This window comes from Balaenoptera ricei, chromosome 14, assembly GCF_028023285.1.
Source record: "Balaenoptera ricei isolate mBalRic1 chromosome 14, mBalRic1.hap2, whole genome shotgun sequence".
NCBI classification, from domain to species: domain Eukaryota; kingdom Metazoa; phylum Chordata; class Mammalia; order Artiodactyla; family Balaenopteridae; genus Balaenoptera; species Balaenoptera ricei.
Genome location: NC_082652.1, coordinates 15,612,647 through 15,639,064, shown reverse-complemented (window position 1 = coordinate 15,639,064; position 26,418 = coordinate 15,612,647). Strand labels below are relative to the sequence as shown.

Genomic DNA, 26,418 nt, shown 5'->3' with positions numbered 1-26,418 from the left:
CTCCAGGGAACTACAGACAATAGTTTGAAAACCATGGCTTAGACAGTTTGGGGAAATAGGAGGCAGGTGCCCTTTGATGATTCTCCAGGAAGCATTGTCCTAGGTATGTGAATGAGAGCAGAGATGGGCCAGCCCTCTTCGCCCTGTCTCAGCCAGTAAGCCAGGGGTCTCTCCTCATGCAGCTACTGAGGGTCAGGAGTAGCCTCTGAAGGTCCCGGCAGGAAACAGACATGAAATCATTCCCACTTAACAGATCTGGAAACTGACATTCAGAGTGGCTCAGGGCCCTAGTACACACTGCTAATAAGCCACAGGTCCAGGATTCCAATCTTAAACCCCGCCAGGTCAAGGAGGGCTCAGGTTGGTACACAGTAGGCCCTCTGGGTATTTACTGGACTCGATACAATGCTCTGAGTCACTTGTCCAAGGAAGCAACACTTTGATCTCCACCTTTGGTTTTTAATGAGATCCCAACACTGGACTCTGGTCTTAAGGACGTGGAGCTGGAATCCTGTGCCCAGAGGCCCTTGGCAAGGGTGCCACCGTCCTGTCACAGGAGAATTCTCAAGGCCCCCATGCTCACAGTGTTCTCCAGCCCAGAGGAGGCCCAGACAAGCCCATTTTCTCCCTTGAGAGCAAAGGCTTTGGTTTGAAAAACCATCTCATTTCCCTCTGTTTACTTTTGGGATTAAAACATGAAAATCCACAGGAGGCTTGCGTGTCCCCACTGAGAGCAATCAGTGACATTTTCAAACACTAGATGAACTGTTTGTCAACTGCGTGTTTCTGAGCAGAGGATGGGGGTCTGCAGAGGTGCCGGCAGCCTCTAGCAGGCCTTCTGCTCATCTGCAGATGGAGACAGTTGTCCTCGGCAGACCTCTTGTGGACCCCCATTCCTGCTTATCTTTCTGCAGTCGTGCATTTCCTGTGCATTCTGATCCCAGCGAGTTGTGTGGTGGGGTGAGAGGCATTGGCTTCAGGTCTGACCCATGGCTGACCGTACCCATGACCAGATTGTGAGCTGTGGGAATGTGCCCTTGAAAGGGTCTCCACTGGGTATGAGGCCCAGCATCTCACCTGTGCTCTGTCTTGGTCACTGAGCTACTTCGTAAAGGCAGGAAATAAATGGAGGGACCGATCAGAAGAGAATGAAGGAAGAAAAGAAGGGATGAAGGAAGGAAGAATAGGGGCAGTTGAGGCATCCATTTCCACAGAAAACCAGAGGGACCTGGGGAGGTGGCTGGATGAGGTTATAACTAAGGCTCTTTGGGAAGGATGGTGGTCTTCATTATGCAGGAGTCCAATGTATCCTTTACAATTAATGGGAAGAAACATCAGGCTGAGGGATATTAGCACACTGTAAGGAAGATCTTTCCAACAGAACGGCATAGACTCCTAATGAGAGAGTGAGGTCTTCATCACGGGGAGCATTCAAGCAAGGCTGGAAAGACCCCTGTAGGGAGGCTGTGCCAGATGGGCTTTCAGGTGATCCTCAATGGCCCTCCCCTCCTGGTGTTCATGCCTTTGTGTAAGCTCCTCGCCTTGAGTGCGTGCAGGACCTGGGATGTGTTTCTAACCTATAGAATACGACAAATGGGATGGAACATCACCCTTGTGATTACATCATGTTATATAAGACCCTTTCTCATTTGACCGGAGCTTGAGAGTCACCTTGTATACTTGATGAAGGAAGTGGCCCACAGGATGAAGTTGGAGAAGTCTGCTTGGTTAGGAATTGCAGGCTGCCTCCAAGACATGGAGGTGACTTCCTGCTAATAGCCAACAAAAAGCTGGGGTCCTAGGTCACATGGCTGCCAGGAAATGAATTCTGCCAATAACTCAAATTTGCCTGGAAGCTGATTCTTCCCCAGAAAGGCTCAAGATGAGAACTCAACCCAGCCGACAACTGATTGCAGCCTTGTGAGATGCTGAGCAGAGGACCCAGCTAAGCCGTGCCTGGACTTCTGACATGGAAACTGTGAGATAATGAATGTGTGTTGTGTAAGGCCCCTAAGTTTATAATAACTTGTTATGTAGCAATCGAAAATGAACACAGACACTATCGCTGGGGCTTTGTGCCACCCTGTCTCTATCCTCCAGCTGGGCTGATTTTTCCAGTTATCTGATGCTGCAGAACAAATCATATCAAACGTAGTGGCTTAAACAACAGAAACTACTTATTACCTCTTGCAGTTTTTGTTGGTAGATATTTGAGAGTGGCTTGGCTGGGTGGGTCTGACACAGTTGTAGTCTTATGTCAGCTGGGGCTGCAGCCATATAAGGGCTCGACAAGGGCTAGAGGATCACACAGCTGGCACGTTTGGTGCTGGCTGTTGGCAGGGGGCCTCAATTCCTCTCCACAGGGATGTTTGAGTATCCTCATGACATGGCATCTGACTTCCCCTAGACTGCATGATCCAAGACACCAAGGCAGAAGTTGCAATGTCTTTTGTGACCTAGCCTTGGAAGTCACCCACGGTCACTTCCATTGTATTTAGCTGGTCACACAGGACTAGCTGGGATTCAGTGTGGGAGGGGATGACACAGGGAGGGTGTGAATACCAGGAGGCAGAGATCCTTGGCGAGCATCTTGTAGGCTGGCTACCATATTGATCTTCCTTCACCTCCTCAGGCACACTGCCCACTCTCTCAACTCCAGGTCTCTGCAAAGACCATTCCTCTGTCAGGCTCAGTTTCTTCCTCTGCCTTCCTCTCACCAACTCTAGTTTATCTCTGAGGTCTCAGTAGGAGCCAGCCATACCTTTCTGCAGCCTGGAGCTTACGTAATTTAGGAGAGCCCTCTTCAAAATAAAGAAGACAAAAATATCTCTCTTTTACAAAATTTTCAGGACAGATGATCATTACGAGGGCTCTTCCCAGGGCCTTGGAAGGTGCCTGTGCTAGCAAAGGGTCCCAAATTTAAGCTCCACCAGCATCACAGTAAATCCTCTTCAGGGTCTCAGAGTAGATATCACTCCCTCAAGGCACTCTCTTTGGTCCCCTAGACTAAGTGACTTCTGTTGCTTCAGTCTTGCTGTGGGTCACACTTATAATCAGACATTTATCATCCCTTTTGGCAATAAGGTATTGTGTCTTATTCAAAAACTCTTTCTGTGCTTACTCTCAGACACTATTCTAAATGCCATTGACATAATAGTGACCCAGACCCAGACAAGGTCCCTGTCCTCCTGGAATCCTACGTTCAGGTGGGGGGAGAGAGGCAACAAACAGGTAAACAACAAACTTCTTTTAAAAGATAATTTCAGTTAGTGATGGATACAAGTGAACCTGGGCAATGAGAGCTCAGGGAAGACCTCTCTGAAAGGCTGACATTTGAGCTGAGACCTGAATGATGAGAAGGGGGAGATCTGGGGAGATGAGTGTTCCTGGAAGCCGGGACAGCAAGTGCAAAAGCCCTGAAACAAAAACAAGGTTTCAGTGTTCAAGATTGAGCAGGGAGGCCAGTACAGCTGGAGTGTAGTGAGAAGGGGCGAAAAGGATGGAGAGTCAGGTAAAGCACAGATCGGGTAGGACTTTGCAGATGGGCAAGAAACTGAGTCTTACTTTTATTAAGGTAAAATTCACTTAACATGCAATTAACCGTTTTAAAGTGCACACTTCAGTGGCATTTAGCACATTCACCACATTGTGCAACCACCACCTCTATGTAGTCCTGGGTTTTATTCTAAATCAATGAGAAGCCATTGGAGGGTTCAGGGAAGGGGATTTGAGTATGTTTAGCGTTTGTTCATCCCCAGAGGCCCCTGATCCAAGGCAAGATGTGTTTCCCCCAGAATTTCCCCAGGCTACCCCCTCCTTCCCTTTCTCGCAACAAGACTTGCCCCCAAGACATCTGCTTCCATTGCTTTCAAACTCTTCCTTCTGTGCTCTTCTGAACAAACCAGCTAAGGTGGGAGGATGGAAGAAGAGGCGGGAGCAGGGAGGAAGATGGGGCCTTTAATTTCCAACTTTGAGTGTCAAAAGGCAATTTCACGCCTGCTGACGTGATTAGAGCAGTGGAAGTAATAGAGGCTGGCAGCTAATGGGGTGCTGGCTCCAGGGGATTCACAGTTACTGATTTTTCCCCCAACAGGGACAAGAATTTCTAGTGGTGTTGAAGCCTGCATTCCACTTGGGCGATGCACCTCAGTGCCCTGGGGTGTGGACCATGTTACTAGTGGAGAGGATGATACTTTGCCATAGACCACAGCGTTAGCTCTCTACCCAGCAGCCTCTGATCCTCTGCAGCGTTCAGTTCTCTCCGTACTGTGGAGGTTAAGTGTGCAGGCTGCCCAGGTCGGAATTCCACCTCTGCCACTTCCCAGCCATGTGACCCTGGGCAAGTGGTCTAATGTCTCCTCACCAGAAAATAGACAGTAACAGTCCTGCCTTGTAGAAATGTTGTGAGGATTAAATGAGATAATGTGGGCATCCAGTAGGTGCTACATCAGTATTTGCTTTTTGTATTTTAAAAAAAAGATCAAGGAGAGCACAGGATGGAACTCAAAATGCTATAGGAGCTTTGGAGGCAAGAGAGCTAGATGTTTATGTGAAATCAAGAGATTTTTATAAAACTAGTTGACCACTAGTTTAAACTTTTTTTTAAGGACTCTGTGGCCTACACCAAATGTATTTGTGCCAGACAGGGGCTGGCGTCAACCTGGGATGCAGGGCTTCAGACCAGCCTCCCAGAACTGTTTCCACTCCTGCTGTAGAAGTCTACCGTTTAGATTCTTTTCCTGAGAACACCATTATCCTCCAGGTTTCCATGAACTTCCTGCACATGCTACTTCCAGAGTGTCTGCCATGTGCTAAGCACTTAATAAGCTCATCAGAACCTTATGAGGGAGGTATGTGTGTCCTGTTGTACAGATGAGCAAACTGAGGCTCTGAGAGATTGGATTCTTTTGCCCAGGGTCTCCCAGCAAGGATTTGAACTGAAGTTTACCAGACTCCGGGAGCTAGAGCCTAACCACCACTCTGCAACTGCTGACTTTGTCTGCAGCCTCACACCTTCCTATATTACCTTTCAGGCTCCAGACAGGATGGTCCGTTCACCCCAGTGGTCAGCCAGACAGACAAAGGAAGCAGGAAGAGCTGACAGATGAGGAGAAGGAAATCATCAACCGGGTGATTGCTCGTGCTGAGAAGATGGAAGAGATGGAGCAGGAGCGAATCGGGTGAGGCCTGATGCTTCCCATCCGTTCTGAGAGCCAGTGAGGGCCAGGAGGCTCTGCTGCTCAGGGCGGGTGTGCTGTGGTGGGGCAGGGCTGCCTTCGGGGTTTGTGATCTGTGATGTACCAAGCCACCCACTCAGGCAGAACTGGAATCCTTGATGTATGAGGTGGGAGAGCTGGAAGAGAAAAGAGAACAGGGGAGAGAGTGGGCTGGGGGCTGGCTGGGGAGGGGGCTTCTGGGCTGGGGGTGCATTAAAGATGGAGAAGGAGGGATCTTCTGAGAGGGGGATGAGAGATTGTCTCTGAAGGCTGGAGACGTGTGTGTGAGCACAGGTGTCATATCCATTCCAGCTGCATAGGAATATGTTCTAGAGACATTGGCCATGCAGATGCCAGAACGATAGCTGAGGGTGAGGTAAGGGGGAGGAAGTGTATGTCAAAGAGACAGTATGTGAAAGAGCATATCTGAAACGAATTATATGAGAGAATTGGAGAAATCCATCCTGAAGGGAGGCCAGCACGAGAGCGAGGTAGCAGAGGTTGGGTCTGGACTCTAAGAACTCGGCTTCCATCCCAGCTCCCCCGCTTGCCGGCTGTGGATCCTGGGCCATGTTGCTTCACCCTCTGAGCCTCAGTTTGCTCACTTGTAGAATGGGAGAAATAAAAGGAATAGTCCCACAGGATTGTTGTAAGGAGTAAGTGAAATGATGCTTGTATGGTTCCTGGACCAGGCCTGGTCATACTTCATGTTTAATGAATGGTAGGAGGAAGGGAAAAAGTGGGGTTTGGAGGGCAAAGGTAACAAAAAACATGTATGGGATGTAAGAAGGTGTGTGTGTCAGAGCATCAGTGAGCCAGGACAGTGTTAGAGAGAGAGGGAGGGCTCTGTGCCTGGGCTTGGGAAGGGTGGAGTGGGGAAGTGAGAGGGGAGGAGTGTCTGGGAGAAGAGGAGAGTGAGCGTATGTATGGAGGAGGGGGGCTCTTGGCGTGGGTGGAAACTTCCACTGCCAGGATGCAGGGAGGCCACCAAGGGGTCCTCTAAGACTGAACCTCAAATGGGAAATGGGAGGAGCTGCTGAGATGCCACCCCCTCCCCAGACCTTCTTCCAAGGGGCAGCCTTTGCCAACTGCTTACAACTGGTTTGGGCACTGGGGTGCCCTTTCATCTCCCTACCCAGCCACTCAGTGGGGGGTTAACAAGATTCTTGGATGGAAAATGATGCTGTGAACACACAGGAAGTGGGTGCCTTTGATTTGAGCCTCTGCAGATCATTTTATTCAGAGTGGGCTGGGGAGATCAGAGGTGCCATTGACAAATGACAAATAGCCTGGCACAGGCGGAGTCAGCTTTGTGCTCGGCCCTCCGTCAGGTTCCTCAGTAGGTTGCTAAAGGGATGGGTCTTGAGGGGTCTGCTTATAGGGTTGAGTTTTTATTTTGCTTTTTAAAAGATACGTCAGGAGTGAGGAGTTGTCCAGGTGGGAGGTCTGTGAGCATGTGTGTATGTGAGTGTGGGAGTGTGTGTGTGTGTGTTCACTTCAACCAACAAGGAGCCTCAGCCTTGCAGGAAGGAAGAATATAGATGTTAAATTCTTGCTTGGAAGCAACGACTTCCAGCCTTTTTCCTGTGGAGCACTTTCCACTAGCTAACTTTGAATTTTATACATTGATTATATCTCTCTCCCCGTTAGATTATAAGATTCCTGAGTGTAGAGATTTTTGCCTGTTTTGTTTGCCACAGAATCCCCAGTCCTAGTACATAGTAGGTGTTCAGTAAAGTATTTGGTGAGTGAGTGAGTGAACATGGTAGACAGTGCTGCCCCCCAATTTCTTTCTGCATCTCCTGTGACCAAGAGGCTGGAGAGCTTAGAATTTTGTAGTCCAGGGTCCATATTCCCAGGGAAGACACTATGATTGGCTGCTGCCTTATGTTTATATCAGATTCTATCCCTGTTAACTGTGGCCAGAGGTGCTGGCTACATTGTGCAAGCGTGGCCACTAGGCTGCCTTTGGGTGTAAAGTTAAGGGGATCTCTGTGGACTGAGCAGATTCTGGCTTGAACATTCTAGAACAGGGCTGATGGGTTCCCTGCCTTGTCCCCCATGTCCTGCCACATTGCCTGACCTGGTGACATGGTGGGAGAGCACAGTGGTTAATCCCTGGGACCCCAGAGTCAGAGAGACCTGGCTTCAAATTCCAGCTCTGCCGCTTATTCCCTGTGTGACCTTAGATAAGGCACTTTACCTCCCCCTCAGTTTCCTCAGCTGCAAAATGGGGATAACATTAGCACACATGTCTCGGGGAGTGTTTAATTCACATGCAAAGGATTATCGTGGTGCCTGGCACAGAGCGCATGCTCAGTTAATGGTGACAATCATTAATGACAAATTTGCTGAGGAAACTTGTTTTTTTACACTGGCCAAGGTCTCCATTCTAGAATCATGCCCGAGACTCCTGTTTGGCAAGCCCCTGGCTTCCCCTGAAGGAGATTTCAGAGCCTTCCAGGGAAGCTGGGGCCAAGCCCATGGTGACAGAGTGTCCCTTTGCTGAGAGAGTATGTTTTCTGCCGGAACGGGGAGGGTAGTCCTAGAGGACTCTGGCTGAGGCCGTTTCCCCCGCTCCCTTCCAGCTGCCAGCCCTTGCTGGTAGCATCGCCAGAGGCAAGCCCAAGCTATTTGTGTCTTATGACCTTGAACCTGCCCTCATTCCTGTTCTACTCACACTTCCTTGGGAGAGGATCAGAGTGAAGTCAGATGAAAGGAGAGAGACACGGATTGAGGCTGAAAACGGGGCGCCATCAGGGCTCCCCCTCCAGAACCTGAGGCTCAGTTAATGAGCCTTGGGGGCTTCAGTTCCCCACTTGTCCGATGAGGCGGGTCAGTCTGAGTCTCAGGATCCTTCCTGATCTGACTCTACAGTATTTGGGGGTGTCTGGTGTCTGGTGGAGGACCCTGTACCCTGTTGTTGGCTGCACCTCTCAGAGCAAATGAGCTCCTTCTGGCTCTTCTAACTGTTAAAACTGCAGATGTAGTTATGTCCCCTTCTGGGTCTAGACACCAGCTCTGTGATGCTGAGTTTTCTTTTCTATTACCGAACAGTCATCTGGGAGACAAGTGAAGTCATCGTTTACATAATAAACAATCATTATAAATGGGTACCATTTATTGATTGAGCACTTACTATGTGCCAAACATCAAACCTAAAAACTTGATATGGATTTAACTCATTAACTGCTCCTCTCAACCCTATCAAGTAGGTGCTATTTTGCAGGTGAGGAAACTGAGGCTTAGAAAGGTTAGGTCACTTGTCCAAGGTCACACAGAGCTAAGATATATGTCCCTGTCTGGCTGACTCTCAGAACCTATGTTCTAAACTATTAGATGTCTTTCCTGAAGGCATGGCCTCAAATTCTTAGACTTTGCAGGACATGGAAATTTTTAAAGCTCAGGTTTGGAGGGGACATTTGGGGAGCTAGAAGCTAGAATCCCTTCTGTGCTGGCCCAGTGATTCCTTCCCAGTGATCTTATTAACCTGTTTGTACCTCCAAAGCTGCCAGAACTGGTCTCCATGGTCCTAAGGCCATGGAGAGTTCCCTGGGAGAACACCCTAAGGCGTCCCAGGAGGTGCTGCCGCCTCCCTGGGGCAGTTTTGCTAGAGTTTGCTGCCCCAGGGAGCACCAGATGATGCAGTGGACCAGAGTTGGTTCTCACCTTGGAGCCTCTGCTTTTGCCCAAGGCAGTGTCTAAACCTTCACTGAGTGGTAACTCAGCCCACAACCAAGCTCTGCTCTCTTCAGCACCCCCAGAAGGAGAGATGATGGTCAGAAGGGAAACTCATTAAAGAGCCTCATTTTGCCTCACCTCCCTTATTCAAGGCTAAGTGGGATCTCAGAATTTATTTTGCATGACCTGACTGCTGTAGACTTTCTATACTAGTTAGGACACTTGGCTTGCAAGAAAAGGAATTAGTTCCAGCTAGGTTGTTTCAGTTATCTATCACTGCATAACAAACCACCCAAAACTTACTGACTACAAGCATCAATAGTATACTCTTTTTCATAATTCTGTGGGTTAAGAATTTAGGCAGGGCTCTGCTAGGTTGATTTTTGCTCCATGTGGCATAGCCTGGGGTCACTCACTCAACTGCATTCAGTGGGTGGCTGGGTTGGACTGGAAGGGCCAGGAAAGCTCCAAACCCTTGTCTGTGCCTCAGTGCACTCTGCATGGCCCCTCTCTCTCCACGGAATCTTTCCTTATTCAGTAGTCTGGCCCGAGTCCTTTAGATGGCAGCTGACTCCCAAGAGAGCAAGGATGGAAGTCTCCAGGATTCTTAACAGCTAGGTCTGGAACTGGTAGGGCATCGCTCCACTGCAATCTATCGGAGAGGAGAAATAGATCCCATCTCCTCCTGCAAGAATGACTTATGCATCCAGGGAAGGAAGATGTTAATGGTGGTCATCTTTGGAGACTCTACCCCATTAGGCAAAAGGGGAATTTAATATAAGGATTCAGAGGTATCTCAAGGGATCCAAGGGCAGGAACACAGCCTGGTCTCATGAAAGGTCTGCTTCTCATCCCACATCTTAGAAAATATAATCTCATACTATACCTTCCTAGTTGTTATATTTCTTCTTAGTCCTAATTCCAAATTCCCCGGGAAGGAACTCTGATTGGTCCAGGTCACCCTGAGTGCCGCTCCTCATCCAATCAGCTGTGGCCAGAGGTGCCAGGCTATACAAACAAGGCTGCTGAGTGCTACTCTAGAGAGTGCAAAGGGCCTTTGTAAATTGAACAGACACCCAGGGGGTGTCCACAGGACTTTTAAAACATATTAAATATGGAATTAAACATTTGTCTGGGGAAATTTGTGTGTGCGGGTTTTGTTTTTGTTTTGTTTCCCAGTGGTAGGTTCCTCCATGTCTTTATCATATTTCTTTCTATCCAGAGCCTCTCAAAGACATTTACTCATATATTCTGCCTGCAAGGGGATAGGCAGCTTGGTGGCTTCCATTTGAGGTCATCATCCCTCAACAGATGGGCCCAAAGAAGTAATTAGGATTTGTCATTAACCTTGGTGTCCAGACACTGTGATAGAGGAGGAAGTGAAAGAGACACAGAGAGACCTGTCGTTGACAGAATCTGTTGGGCTGCTATCACCTCCCCATCCCAGTTCCACCATCCCCTATAGTTTTGGCACAGAATTTTTCCAAAATGTGGACAGGGGGAGAAGTGAGTAATAATGCTTGGAATTTGCTACATCTAATTAGGTAGGCATCTTTCCTATGGCTTGACAAGCTGACAGTAAACCAGGTCATAGTCTCCTCTTTCTAAAGGAAGATTCCCCTACCGCCCCGCCACTTTTTTTTTTTTTTGACTTGGAGTCCTAGACATTCTGTGGGTAGAACTCAGGGGTTCTGGGGCATCCTGATATTATAGACATAGTTATCCATGTGTCTGTGTGCTTTTTTTTTTTTAATAAATTTATTTTTTTTTAATTTTACTTTTGGCTGCGTTGGGTCTTCGTTGCTGCACGCGGGCTTTTCTCTAGTGGCGAGTGGGGACTACTCTTCGTTGCGGTGCGCGGGCTTCTCATTGCGGTGGCTTCTCTTGTTGCGGAGCTTGGGCTTTAGGTGTGCGGGCTTCAGTAGTTGTGGCACGCGGGCTCAGTAGTTGTGGTGCACGGGCTTAGTTGCTTCATGGCATGTGGGATCTTCCCAGACCAGGGCTTGAACACATGTCCCCTGCATTGGCAGGTGGATTCTTAACCACTGTGCCACCAGGGAAGTCCCTGTGTGCATTTTTAAGAAGAAATATTCATAGATTTCATCAGGTGTGGGGGGACTCTGAATCCCCCCCATGTTGAGAACCACTGAGTAGTACCTCAGTTTTCTCAGGGATTGGGTCGATGCCTTCTCATGTCCATCCAGCCTTAATAATTTATGGAATCTGTTTGCACAAAATGAAAACGAAGTCTTCTTAATTCCTTAAGCAGCCCAGTGCCTGGCATAAAAGAGAAAGCAAATGAATACATATTGGATGAATTCTAAACCCAGCTGACTAAGCCTCTCATTGAATGTTTTTAACCTCAGGGTTTCCTGGACCTTATCTATAAAATGGACCATGTGGTCTCCAAGTCCCTCTAGCCCAAGGTTCCTGAACCTTGACACTGTTTACATTTGGAGACAGATAATTCTTTGTGGTGGGTGCTGTCCTGTGCACCATAGGATTTTTTAGCAGCATCTCTGGCTCCCACCAACTAGGTGCCTGTAGTGACCGGGTCTGTTACCAAGCTGTGACAACCCAATATGTCTCCAGACATCGCCACATGCCCCCTGAGGGGCAAAATCACCCCCTGTTGAGAACCACTGCTCTAGCCTTTTTGTTGAGTGGCTCAAGAAAGGAAGAAGAAACAAATGAGAATTTCCCTGCAACCACACTCAACTTCTAGAGAAATAATAATACCCCACCCTTACAAAGCACCATGTGTTGGCACTGTACTCAAAGCTTTATGTAGATTCATCTATGTAACCCTCACAACAACCCTATGCATTAAGCCGCATTATTATCATTCCCATTTTACAGATGAGGCAACTGAGGCACAGAGTGGTTAAGCAACTTGCCCAGGCTCACACGGTTAATAAGCAATACAACTGGGATTACAAACCCAGGCTGGCTGGCTCCAGGATTAAAGTCCTATTCTGCTATTCTATAGAAAGATAAACATTTATAGCCAAGCATTGTATTAGGAACTTTCCAATATGTTGCATTTCCTTTAATCCCTATTATGTTCTCTCAGAGAGACAGACTATTGTCTTTGCTTCACAGATGAGATTATTGAAGTTCATGGAGGTTAAGACACTTGCCCAGGGGCACACAGGTTTTACGTGGCCAAACCAGACTTTGAATCTGTCTTTCCACATTATCCTATTGCCTTTTGGCAGTGCAGGTAGGGATGGCAATTGACAAATGACTTCAGAGTTTCAGGGAAGTCAATAATTTACAGGGTGTCTCATATTTACTCAGGTTAATTGGTTCAGTCTCATACTTCTTCCTACCATAGGACAGTTCACCCCTCTCCACCACAATGACCCTTGTCCCCTGTGGGCCTCAGCAGCACATTCTCTCAACTCTACTTTCCACAACAGAAAAGGGCAGGTGGAGGGGTTAGAAAGGGCCCCAACTATAAGCACTGAAATGAAACAAAGGCTTCATTCTTTCAAAGCGGGTAACAGCGTCTGGGTAGCTAGACCTAGCCTCTGATCCCATCTCTGCCACTTGCCAGCTGTGTGCCTTTGGTAAGTGACTCCCTGTCAGTGTGCCTCGGTTTCCCCATCTGTAAAATGGGAGTGAATAATAGAACTGATCTCACAGGTTGTATGACTTAAGGAAAACCATGCACATGGAATGCTTAACACAGCTCCTGATAACTGTTGCTATTATTGGGTTTAAATGACCCAGCTCCTTGCCTGACTGACTACATTAGCCCAGTGGAGCCGTCTAGCTGTCTTTCTCTCTTGGCTCCAACTCTGACCCAGGGTGACTCGCTTCCCCAAAGTGCTGAGGTCCAGACAGGAATCCCACTCACCAATCCATCAAGGAGAGAGATTACGATCAATGGCTCCCCAGGTAGTGACGGTAATAAACAACAGTGGGAATTAATGAGTCTGAACTGCACACACCCTGCGTGCCAGCCGCGTGGCTTCATGACAGAGCAACTTAGTCATTTAAGGACAGGTTCCCGAGAGACTCTGGCATTGGAGTCTCAGACCACCCCCCTTCAGAGCAGCCATGTCCCTGTTCACAGCTGATGGCCCAATCTAGACTTCAGAAAATGCCGAGTTTAATAAACTTAATGGTAACATCCACTTGGCAATTAGGGTGATGGGAAAAGCAGCATGATTCTGGAATTAATGGTGTGTGTGTGTGAGAAAGAGAGAGAGAAGTTGAGAGACAGAGATAGAGACAGAGGGACAACATGACATCCACTCTCCTACTTTGCTGCATTTTACAAACCATTGTGTAATCATGCTCAGTCACAGCTCTAACGCAGCTGCTCTGGCTTCATACCATCAGTGATGGAACCCCAGCTTTTCACCATTTCCCTCACCAATTCAGGAACCGGCACATAAAGCCATCACACCTTCACTGGCAGGGTGTCCTCAGCTCTGCAGCTCGCCACGTTAAGCCCACTTCCTGGAGCAATTGTACATCCATTAGCCTTCTCTTCAGCATTCATCAAGACACTGCGGCAATACTGGTTTGAAAGCTCAAAAGCAGTTGCCTGAATGTTTCCGAGGCCAGTTTGAACTTTTTTGAGGGAGCCTGGGCTTAACAAGTAAGCACTGTCTGATCTGCATTTGGCTTATATCCTTGTCTGCAGAAGGCAGCCAACTAGGGCTTGGCTCCCTGCAAGAGCGGAGTGTGTACAGCCGTGTGTGTGAAAGTGTGTTCTGTACGTGGGTGCTGATCATGCACCTGTTCCTGTGTGGGTACATGTGCCATCCGTGTGTGTATTTAGAGATGGGCACACGAGTCCTGTCAGTTTCTAGTCACTGCAGCCCCTTTAAAAGCTTTAGAAAGACGGATTTCATGGGCAGATTTTAGCACCCTCGTTATATAGGAAAAAAATGTGAGTATAGGGAGCTATAAAAGCCACAAATTTCCAGAAGAAATAATTAGCAGCAATCATGACTGAGTAGTTACCATGTTCTGGGCATTTTACAAACACTCTCATTTTTTTTTTTAGATTTTTTTTTTTAACATCTTTACTGGAGTATAATTGCTTTGCAATGGTGTGTTAGTTTCTGCTTTATAACAAAGTAAATCAGCTATACATGTACATATATCCCCATATCTCTTCCCTCTTACGTCTCCCTCCCTCCCACCCTCCCTATCCCACCCCTCTAGGTGGTCACAAAGCACAGAGCTGATCTCCCTGTGCTATGCGGCTGCTTCCCACTAGCTATCTATTTTACATTTGGTAGTGTATATATGTCCATGCCACTCTCTCACTTCGTCCCAGTTTACCCTTCCCCCTCCCCGTGTCCTCAAGTGCATTCTCTAGTAGGTCTGTGTCTTTATTCCCATCTTGCCCCTAGGTTCTTCATGACCATTTAACTCTCATTTTATCTTTGCAACAATCCTAGGAAACAAGGACTTTGTTTTCCCTAATTTACACATGAAAAACAGAGGCTCAGAAAGGGTAAGTAACTTTCTTGAGGTCACAGAGCTAGGAAGTAGCAAAGTCCAAATATGGACCCAGGCAAGGTCACTCCAGAATGGACACCCCAACACACATGCATCATAAGTGCCTTGTGGGACTTCCCTGGCAGTCCAGTGGTTAAGACACTGTGCTTCCAATGCAGGGGGCGCAGGATCGATCCCTGGTCAGAAAGCTAAGATCCCACATGCTGTGCGGTGTGGCCAAAAATTAAAAAAAAAATAAGTGCCTCGTATTTCTAAATTCTGAAAGTGTGTGTGCGTGCAGGTGTGCATGTGTGTGTGTATGTGTGGAGAGTCTATGTTTTCCTGGGGTTGTACTTGGAGAGGGTGATTAGAACCTCACAGAGTCCAAAGCCTGATCTGTCTGACATCCACAGCAAGGCAGGGAGGAATTGCCCAAACCTTGCTCTGGAGAGGAGGACTGGAATCTGATTTGGACCTGAATCAGGTGGAAATAGAACCTGGGTGGCAGATGGGGCAGGAATGTGGGTGTGCTGGGTAGAATAATGCCCTCCCCCACCACAAAGATGTTCACATCCTAATCCCTGGAACCTGTGAATATGTTATCTTACATGGCCAAAGGGACTCTGCAGCCATGATTAAGAATCTTGAGATGGGGAGATGATCCTGGATTACCCAATGTAATCACACGGGTCCTTATAAGAGGGAGGCGGGAGAGTCAGAGTCACAGCAAGATTGAAAAATGCTACACGGCTGGATCGAGGATGGAGGAAGGGGCCACAAGCCAAGGAAAGTGGGGCAGCTTCTAGAAACTAGAAAAGGCAAGGGAACAGATTTTCCCCTTGAGCTTCCAGAAAGAACACAGCCCTGCCTGCCAACACCTCGACTAAGTGAAACCCATGTCAGATATCTAATATCTAGAACTATTAAGATAGTAAATAATATATGTTGTCGTAAGCCACTAAGTTGTAATTTGTTACAGCAACACTGGGAAGCTAACACACAGAGTGACTCCTTGAAGCTGGCTAGCGTGCAATGGCATCTCTCACGGCCTTCCTGCTAGTGTACACTTTCACCACCACTGAGTTAGACCCACTTGGGGCAGTCTTGTAGTTTCAAGAGACCTGGTCTAGCCCCATGTGTAGACAAAGTCCAGGGACCTGCCTGCCTCATTCGACCTGGAACCACTGCGGCATTTGAAACTCTCACTGCTCCGAGCCTCCCAAGGACTCCATTCATATGTCCATATGTTGTCTCAGAATGGGGGAAGTTGAGTCTCCTCTACTTAAAGCCCTTTCATGCTGTCCCATCACTCTTAGACTCAAGACCCTGCATGGAGTGGCCCCTGCCCATCCTCCAGCCTCATCTTCTACCGTCCAGCCCACCAGCGCTGCTAAGCCTCTCAAGTCCCTTGCACATGCTGTTCCCTCTTCTTCCAGTGCCTTTCCTCACCCTCTTTACTGGGCCGGCTCCTCTTTATCCTCAGGTCTCAGCTCAACAGTCACTTCCTCTGAGGCCCCATCTTACTGTTCATGTCCCTCTCTGTGAGTTCTCATAGCTTCCCATACTTGTCCTTCAGAGCACGTACTCCAAGTGTAATTGTGATGATCGATGTGATCATTTAAATAACGTCTGAGTCCCCAACTAGAATGCCAGCTCCATGATGGCAGGCACCTCATTTGTTTTGCCCCCCCTTGGGTCCTCACTGTCCACTGTCACATGGTAGGTTCTCCATAAATATTTGTCAAATGAATGAGTAGACCATCTGCATCTATTTGGACAGCAAGGTCAGAGCAACTTGGGAATCCACTTCCCACCCCCTCTAGAGGTCATCTGTTGGTGCTCAGAGGAGGGGACATAACCTTTCTGGTGCCTCCGGGAGCATCCTGGGAAATGGGAGATGCCCACCCAGCTTCACTGAGTAACCGTCACCTCCCCTTAAGCACCCAGCCTGGTGATATATGGGTTTCCTGGACTGAGGTGCAAGTAGGAGTCATAAAGTTAATCAGACGTGTAAAGACATAACTAGAGAGTGACAGCCACTTACAGTGTCCAGCTAATTGGGCCCTTAATGTGGAGACATTAGACAGGCAAACAAAAGTATCCTGCCAATGCAGACAGGTCTTCTCTTAGTCATTGAAGGTCCTCCAGTTTCAAAACACAAGGGGAAATCTTGATGTTTCAGCCTCAGCATCTGAGAATCCCTGAATCTTGCCCATGGCAGGAAGCTTGAGGTGCGTCTCATCTAACCCCTCACATTATTGTCTGGGAAGAGGGCATGCAGAGAACAAAGCCTTTTCAAGGTCATTGACTGGATAAGAGGTAGGATTCAAAGCCATGACTTTTAACCCTTGGCTTACATGTTCTCTATCTTCAAAAATGCACTTTATTGTCTAATGTAACACATGTTTCTTGTAGAAAGTTAAGGAAGTATGAGGAGTCCAGGTAATTGGTGCTTTAGGAAAGGGGGTAGCAGAAGCTTTATAGAAGGAAATAAATATTGCTCATAATCCCACCACCTGGTGATAATCCCTGTGAATATTTCGGTGTGTCTCCTTTCTAATTTTTTTTTGTCCAGTGCACACCATGAAGATATTCAGATGAGCATCTTCCAAACCCAACCTCATATCGTGATCACAATTCTACATCCTGGGTTTGGGGTTTTTTTCCCCCACTTAACATAATAAGGAGAGCATTTTCTCATGGGATTTCTCCCACTGCTTCCTTCCTTACTGAAACATTTCTCAAAGTGTGGCCAGGAATTCACCAGCATCAGGATCGTATAGGGAGTCACTTCAAAATGCACACGCTCTGGATCCACCCCAGTCCCATAGAATCATTGTCTGAATGTTGAACACTCTCCCCAGGTGATCTAGATGGACCATACATTTTGGAAACATCCCCCCATGCCGTGGCTCTCAACAGGACTGCATGCTGAAATGCTGGTATCCGGGCGTGACCAGATCCATAGCTGAGGAGTTTTAGAGCTGGGGCCCCAGGCGTTGGTATTTTAAAAAAATTCTTTCTGGGTCATTAACATGGGTTGAGGGTTGCCGGCATCTTTCATAATGCACATAGGTCTCTCCTGCCAAGACTGGTAACAACAAACATTCCTTATGGGGTGAAGAAACTGAAATGTTTTATCACCAGGATAAAGACCCATCTGGGACTCATGGTCTTCCATGACATAATTTGGACTTAACTTCCCGCAAAGTTTTATTTCCAAGTTTATGCTACTTGGCTGTTGGGGCCCTCCCTCTTGAAGCCCTAGCATTCGGGGCTGCAGAGAGGATGTCCAAAAGGGCGGGCTACAGGAACCCCCCCGCTCATCTTGATCTTTGAGCAGAGAAGGAAGGTCTGCCCATCTCCACTCCACTTCCTTCTCTCTTTATTGGTCTGGACTGAATTCATAAATAACAAGGGTCTCTACGCTGAGAGATGTGAATAATGATTTTCAATCTGTTGTTTTTCTATGCCATTTGCTGCCACTGATAGAAGCTAATGAGACGCTCCCGGTACAGTGCGTGTTAATGGGGGCTGTTGGAGTTGAGGATCGAATGGTGGAAGGAACAGGCATCTTGGTAAGGATGCTAGACTGTGGGTTTGCAAGAGGTGGGTGACTCCACACCCTTATTTTCCAAGAGGAGACAAGTAAGCCTCGTAGGTTTCCTGAGCAAAGTACACTGCAGTTTAGAATTGGGTCATCTATCCTATGCTCTCTTCCTGAGCTGAGTGGGCAAAGCTTGACTTGAGGCAGGAGGCCATGAGGGGACTTCATGGAAAGCAAAGGTGGTTTACTGACACAGAGAACGAGATTCTAGCCCAGGCTGAGTGACCCAAGTGACTCTGTGCCTTGGGACCCCCATTGATAGAGTGAGAAGAACAAAATCTAACCGCTTTCTGGCTAGATCAGTCCATGAAGGAGAAAATAGGTGAGAACAAAGGTGTGTGCCAAAAAAAGAGAGAAAAAGAAAATATATATCACTGTGCAATTTCCATCCCCTGCCTCCGTTAGCTTACCTCATTGTCTCAATGCTATGGCATTGAAAGGCAACCTGAAATTCATCTGCTCCAGACGACTTCAAACTGTTTCTTTAAACAGTGGAACCAACTTTCCAAAGGAAATCTAATTCAACAGCTCAAACAAATGAAAGAGATAAATGCAGACATGCTCTGGATTAAATGGGATTTTTTGGCTCCTCAGAATCACTCCCACCATGCCACTATAGTGGGTGGCCCCAAAATGGTCTCTAAAGAACCCCTGGGGTGCCATAAAGCACAATTTGACAACCACCAATTTAGCCCAACACCTTCTCTTTTACAGATGAGGAAACTGAAGCCCAGAGAGGCAAAATTCAGGGCTAAAATCCAGATTTCTCAACCCTATGTTGAGGATTCTTTAGGGGAACAAGATGATGGCACAGCTGTTGGGTGTCTTGTCCTGACCTCTGAGAAGTCAGAGGCAGGTGAGATAGAAGCAGCTGGGGTGACTGCATGTGTGCAACTTGGTACCTACCAGTGATGGAGGGTCCCTTGGTGTGGGCAAGGCAGGGGAATCGAGCAGGGTGGAGGTTGGACTGTTCAAGAATGTCCCCATGGCTCTGCTTGGCAGTAGTGGCAGCGAGGTCTGATTAAGAACAGGAACTATAGCTGATTCATTTTGCTGTACAGTAGAAACTAACACAACATTGTAAAGCAACTATATTCCAATAAAAATTAATTTTAAAAAAAAAGAAGAAGAAGAAGAACAGGCACTCGAGAGCCAGACTGCCTGGGTCTGAGTCCAGGCTTTCTCCACCTCCCCGCTGTGTGACTTGGGTACCTCACTTAACCTCTCTGTGCTTCACTTTTCTCATTTGGAAAATGGGGACAAGAACAGTCTTTAGCTTATAGTGCTGCTGGAAGGATTCATTAAGAAAATCCATGTGGATTGCTTATCTCTGTGCCTGGCACATTGAAATTGCTCAGCAGACACTGGCTACTGGTGTTCTGAGACTGAGGACTGGGCGCTCCTGGTTTGTGCTGCCTCCCATCATCCTGTAAAAGCAATTTCTAGGGAAAATGCAGGGAGGGTTGGGGTAGAGGAAGAGGAGGAGGAGGAAGAGAAGAGCATGCTGCCTTTGGTTCTGCACATCCTGCCTCTCGAAGCAGCTCTGTCCGATCTGGGTCACAGCAGGCGCTAGAGCCTACAGGCTGCCTTTGGCTCCTCCTTGGGCTCCTCTGTTGAATGGAACACAAAGGGAGAAGCTGCTGGTTATAACACAGCGAGTAGCGTGCTTTGAGGGGATGGCAGGAGCGAGGAGGGCCTGTGGGGAGAGTCAGCATCAGGTGGCGGCCAGCAGGTCTGCCAGGGGCTTTCTGGAGCCTGTGATACCCAAGTCCCATCAGAGTGCTTCTCACGCCTGTGGTGTCCACAGCTGAGAGCCAGTGCGTGGAGGGGTGGGCAGGGTCCGGCTCCATCTGGGTCCACTGGCTGTGGCTGGAACAGGAACAATAAGGTTCTGTTTGAGGACAAAGCAAAGAGGTGACTTCAGGCTGGTGGGAAGGGTCAAAAACAACCCACCTGAGATCGAAGCAGGATGCCCCCCCCACAGGTGTAGTCATTATGTGTAGCCTTGCTATTCAGAGTGTGCCCTTGGGCCAGTAGCATCATGTGGAATCACTGGGGAGTTTTCTAGGAATGTAGCACCTCAGGCCTCACCCCAGACATGATGCTTCAGAATCTGTTTTAACAAGATGCCAGTGTGACTTGTGTGCACATTAAGTTTGAGAAGTGCCAGTGTAATACACATGATACCTGGCTTCCAGTTTTAGCTCTGTTACTTCCTAGCTGTGTGACCTTGGACGAGTAATTTAACTTCCTTGTGCCTCACTTGCCTTACTTGTAAAATGGCTTCTTAATAGTGCCTGTCTCTTAGGGTTGGGTGCCAAAGCACTTCATACCATGCCAGGCCCATAATAAACACTATGTAAGTATAAGCTGCTATTGTATGTCACTTGACATTCAACTCAGCTTGCTTTTGCTGGATACAAATTTGGGAAGTGGCCTGCCTTCATTCATTCATTCGTTCATTCATTCATTGGTTCGACCATCATGTGTGAGCACTCACTGTGGACCCCAGGTACTATTCTGGTCCTGAGGACACAGCAAGGAACAGGACAGACAAGATCCCAGGCCCAGGGGAGCTCAGAGTCTAGGAAGGCAGCCAGGTATGGACTCACAATTACCTAATTACTTAATGTAGACAATTCCACAATTACTTACAAATGTGACAAGTGCTATGCAGAAGGGTTGCCAAAAAAGTAAATAAAATGGATGGTCAGAGAAGGCTTCTAAGGGGAGGTGATATTTTAACTGGAATATGAAGGATAAGGAGAATCTAGGCAGGAAAAGTGTGTGTGTGTCTGTGTGAGAGAGAGAGAGAGAGAGAGATCACAAATATGTGTAATGAGGGAAGGCTGCATTCCAGGCACAAGGACCAGAATGTGCAAAAGTGCTGAGGCAGTTAGGAGAACTAGAACTCAAAGAAGACCAGTGTAACCAGAGCAGTGGTTCTTAAACTTTTGTCAAAATCCCCTGGAGGGCTTGTTTAAACAGATTGCTGCCCCGCCCACGGAGTCTCTGATTAGGGTTGTTGTGGAGTGGGGCCCAAGAATTTGCATTTCTAACAAGTTCCCAGGTGACTCTGATGCTGATGGTCTGGTCATAACACTTAGTGAACCACTGAGCTAGAACATTGAAGCAAGACCAAGAGGGCGAAGAGGTTTGGGGTCTCATCTGGGGCCAGACCACGTAAGGTCATGGAAACCTCATGGAATGAGAACCAACTAAAGGTTTTAAAGGGAAGTGGGAGTGCCATGATCAGATTCATGTTTTAGGAATATCACCAAGGCTGTGATGGGGAGAACAGACTGTAGAAGGCATGAATGAAAGCATGGAGACTAAGGGGTTAGTCATCCAGGGGAGAGATGTCAGTGGCTTGGTTGAGGTGAAGATGCAGAGAAATGGGTGGATTCCAGAAATGTTAGAGCATTAGACATGATAGGATTTGGTTGGGTCATTGAATGTCTGGGAGGAGGGGCTCAGGAAGGCCCTCTAGGTTTCTGGTTCAAGCAAGTTAGCGGACAGTGGTGCCATTTCCTGAGAATGGGAGCAGGTTTGCTGGGGATGAGGATGAAGAGCAGCCAAGATGAAGAGTTCAGCTGAAAGCACACGTTTGAGACCCAAGTGAAGACGTCATACAGACAATTAGATAAACAGATCTGGACCTCAGAAGACAGTTTCTGGAGGAGGTGACATGAGAAAAGACTAGATAATGTTCTTAATCTGAAGTTGGTAGAATAGATGGGCTTTGGGGGATGTCGGAGGGGATCCATGGTGTTCTGAAAATATATCAGAATATATGTGCCTTTTTCTGGGGAGGGGTCCAGTAGTCATTATCAGATACTCAAGAATCTATGACTCAAAGAAGGTTAAGACCATCAGCCAGATAATGAGGGAGAAGCTGGTGGTCCTGGTCCTATAAGGTCCGTCCGTATAACCCTGACTCTGCTTCCAGGCGCCTGGTGGACCGTCTGGAGAACATGAGGAAGAACGTGGCAGGGGACGGGGTGAACTGCTGCATACTGTGTGGAGAAGAGCTGGGGATGCTGGGCTCTGCCTGTGTAGTGTGTGAGGACTGTAAGAAGGTACCATCGCCCTCCCCTTCCCTGCTTCCCCGCTCATCACATGCATAGGGGCTAGGCCTGGGCTCCAGCCTTTGGGGGCCTTGGGTCTTGGGGATGGAGCTTGGATCGGGAAAGGTAGTTGCCAGAATATGATTCCTTCTGGGATGCTCCCATGCCCAGCTGTATTCCGAGGTAACCCTGATCCTGGTTCCTCCCCTAGAAGTCACTCTGACCCTTCTGTCTCCTTGGAGCTCAGCTCCATCCAGGATGAACTTGGGAGACTGAAGTAGGACATGAACTATGGTTGAGCCTGCAAGTATCCTGGTTGTGGCTTAGCAAGTTATAGGTCAGGCTAAAGAGCATGCTGGGGGAATTCCCTGGCGGTCCAGTGGTTAAGACTCCGCGCTTCCACTGCAGTGGGCACGGGTTCAATCCCTGGTCGGGGAACTAAGATCCCGCATGCCACACAGTGTGGCCCCAAAAAAAAAGCATGCTGGGCTTCTGTCTACATGGAAGACACATGTGTACGTGGAAGCCCTACCCAGCATTCTCTACCTTGGGGTACAGTTCAAGCCACTTAGAAAGCCCCTCTCTAGCCAAGTTAGGCCAACTTAGACTTTGGTCTTCTTAAGCATTCACTCTTGAAGGGGAGTCTCCCTGTGCTCTCTCCACCCTGCACCCTCTCCTCAAGCTGTCTGAACTTGACAATTCCAGGACAGAAATACTACTGTCCTTGGGTCTGTCTGATTCCCAGGAAAGGAATTCAGGGGAGTGACCCAGCTGGAGACATCCATAATGTCACTTGGCATCTCCTACTTGGGGTCCCATTTAGCATTTAGAATGGAATATTGGGGAAAGGTTATCTACTCCAAAAAACTTGCCTTCTGTAGTCAACTAGATAGCGAGAATTTTGTGACCTATTTGTTTTGACTGCCAGAAAACTCAGCCAAAAGTATAATGTTACATCATATAGTCATGGCATTTACTCAGATAACATCCTTCTCCATAAGGAGTTGAACCTGTAGTCATAGTCTAGGGTGTCTCAGATTCATTTGGGAAAGAAAGAAGAAATAAAGTAATAAACAAAATGGATATACAGTCTCTCATGATTAAAAAATCATGTCAGTGGGCTTCCCTGGTGGCGCAGTGGTTGAGAATCTGCCTGCCAATGCAGGGGACACGGGTTCGAGCCCTGGTCTGGGAGGATCCCACATGCCGCGGAGCGACTAAGCCCGTGAGCCACAATTGCTGAGCCTGCGCGTCTGGAGCCTGTGCTCCGCAACGGGAGAGGCCACGATAGTGAGAGGCCCGCGCACCGCGATGAAGAGTGGCCCGCACTTGCCGCAACTAGAGAAAGCCCTCACACAGAAACGAAGACCCAACACAGCCATAAATAAATAAATAAATAAAATTAAAAAAAAAAAAAATCATGTCAGTGATCTCCCTTGTATGGATGATGAAAACTCCAACCCCACAGGGACTCTTGGAGAATCCCTTTGTCCCGTGCTTGGGAATGACTCCAGTTCTTGTTATCACAAATCAGGACTCAGATTGGAACTTTATTCTAACTGGCCTTGGTCATGGAAGGGAGGTGAAGAAAGGAGAGTTCTATCTCTTTATGTCCACCAAGGGAGAATAGGGCTTCATTGCCACCATTCCCAGCCACTTCTCCTGATCACCGGCAGCTCCAAGCCTGGCATATCTGAGTGTGCACTGGGCTATGTTTTGTCCCCAGAATGTCTGCACCAAGTGTGGAGTGGAGACCTCCAACAGCCGCCCACACCCTGTGTGGCTCTGCAAAATCTGCATCGAGCAGAGAGAGGTGAGTGGATTGGTCCCATTCAGCTCCTGGAGCATTCTCCCTTCTTTGTACAATTCCCCCTTCCTTGCTATAACCAGGGGAGTAAGGTGGCAGTTGGGGGGCTGGGGAACCTGTTCAGGCACATGTCTTAAGGGGTTGGTATAAAAGGAACCAGCTCAGCTGTGAACACTGGTGGGACACAGTATTTGAATGAATTTCTTTTCTCATCTCTCGCTTCTGTGACTTTTCCTTCTTTCCCTCCCTGCTCTCCTCTTATTCATTGCCCTCTGACATCCATTATTCCCTACTCCCCATTTCTCATCTTCTGGGTCTTCCCCTACTGCCACCTTCTCTTTCTCTTTCCCTCTACCTCACTTCTTGTCTCACACTTTCCCTCATTTTCTTTTCTTTCCCTGTACAGATCTTCCTCAACTTACAATGGGGTTGCATCCCGATAAACCCATTGTTAAGTGGAAAATGCATTTAATACACCTAACCTAGTGAACGTCATAGCCTAGCTTACCTTAAATATGCCCAGGGCATTTACAGTAGCCGACAGCTGGGAAAAATCATCTAAGACAAAGCCAATTTTATAATAAGTGTTGAGTATCTCCTGTAATTTATTGAATACTGTACTGAAGGTTAAAAAAAAAAGAAAGAAAGAATAGCTGCATGGGTACAGAATCATTGTCAGTGTATCAGTTGTTTCCCATCGTGATCGTGTGGCTGACTGGGAGCTGTGGCTCCCTGCCGCTGGTCAGCATCACGAGACAGTATCCGATCGAGTATTGCTAGCCCAGGAAAAGATCAGAATTCAAAATTTGAAAAGGACTTCCATGGCAGTCCAGTGGTTAAGACTCCGAGCTTCCACTGCAGGGGGCGTGGGTTCGATCCCTGGTCAGGGAACTAAGATCCTGCATACTGCATGGTGTGGCAAAAAAAAAAAAAAATTCAGAATTTGAAGTATGGTTTTTACTGAATGCATATCGATTTTGCACAACTGTAAGTTCAAAAACATCATAAGAAAACCATTTTAAGTCTAGGGCCGTCTGTACTCTCCTCCTCAGAGCTCTTTTTTCCCTTTCATCCTTATCTCCTCTGCCTTTTCTTCTTTCTCTCTTTGCCTCTCACCCTTCACACTTCTTCCTCTGCACTGTCTTCACTCTATTTCTGTTTTTTTCTCTCATGGAATCTTTCTCTTACCTAGGCTTGCTTTTTATTACCCACTTTGTCCCAATTAACTCCCTTCGCCTTTTTCCAATTTCTTCATCACTCATCTTCTGCTGCAGATTCCTGCCTTGGAGACTGTTCCAAGGACCATATTTCCCTCAATATCAGTCAGGGTCCTGGGAAAACAGATGGCACAATCCATCAGGATTATCAAGGAGGCTTTGATAAAGGTGCTGTTTGCAAAGGTCTGGGCAGGGATGAGGAGGATCAGCGAGGCATGGTGAAGCACGCAGCACCAGCAATAGCAGGGTTGCTGATACCACTCCTGAGACGGAAGGAGTGGAGGAGGGAGCAGTTACCAGACTGGACACTAGGTATCAACCAGCAGGAATGTAGCCACTGCCTGCCTAGCAAGGAGGGAGCCAAGGGACTCAATACCCTCACCTCACTATCTTCTTTCCGCCGATCCCCCACTGATGCTCTCCTTGACCAGATCCACCTGGAGGGTGGAGATCAAGAAAGTCCAGTTACTGTAGTCCTTACTGGTCAGCTTCCTGGAGCACAGAGCAGGGTGAAAAAAGATGTAGAACCAATCTGAAGGGGCAACAGAAGATGTTCAACACACTGCCCCAGGTGGAACGCTAATCCACAAGGCAGGGAAGAAGGCCAGAGGTCTTGGGGAGGATGTACGTGGATCATCCTCTTTACAGCAGCCAGTGTAGTAGGGAGCACAACACATTTAAGAGGTGGGAGACTTGGTGTCCAGTCCACTCTCTGGCTGTGTAACCTTATACCTGTTCATAACCTCTCTGATATTCAACTGTTTCCATCAAGAGATTGGTTATTCTCTATTGAGTGTTCAGGGGTATTGTGTGAATCAAATAAGAATTGTGAAAGACTGTGTACTGGTGAGAAAATGCACTGCCTATTGTGTCAGTGCTCTGTGAGCAGGGAGAAAAGTGAAAAATTGGCTCTCGTGAAGGCAGGAGCAATAGTGCTTGGCTGTCGTGTCTTCATGTTCTACCTCTCCTCCCCCAGGTGTGGAAGCGCTCTGGAGCATGGTTCTTCAAGGGCTTCCCCAAACAGGTCCTCCCACAGCCTATGCCCATAAAGAAGACCAAGCCCCAGCAGCCAGCCAGTGAGCCCGCTGCCCCTGAGCAGCCCGCCCCTGAGCCCAAACACCCTGCCCGGGCTCCAGCTCAAGGTAGGAAAATACAGCTTCTCCTTTCAGAACCAAGGACAGGTCTTGGCTAACTGGTCTACCTGGAGGGTGTCCTGACATCATGTCTGTGTTTCTACCCAGTTGGTGGACAGCCAGCCTCTGGGCTTGGGTCTAGGTCCCCTACGTCTCCTTCACAGCTCATCACAAACCTTTATCAAGGTAGTAGTTCAGGGAACTCTCCAGCAATGCCAGGCTGCCAA

The 26,418-nt window shown here is 47.9% G+C and overlaps 1 protein-coding gene across 3 annotated transcripts in view; it reads left to right on the top strand.

The window, feature by feature from the left end:
* The window catches only part of RPH3A (rabphilin 3A), a 61,828-nt gene that overhangs the window by 7,489 nt on the left and 27,921 nt on the right, over positions 1-26,418 (top strand). For 2 of the 3 annotated variants that reach the window (XM_059894095.1, XM_059894096.1), the window contains 4 exons: positions 5,034-5,180; positions 21,917-22,046; positions 23,761-23,847; positions 26,035-26,200. In XM_059894095.1, coding sequence (XP_059750078.1) covers positions 5,034-5,180; positions 21,917-22,046; positions 23,761-23,847; positions 26,035-26,200 — 530 coding nt within the window. The remainder of the gene's footprint in view (positions 1-5,033; positions 5,181-21,916; positions 22,047-23,760; positions 23,848-26,034; positions 26,201-26,418) is intronic. The other variant, XM_059894097.1, reaches the window with a different exon arrangement.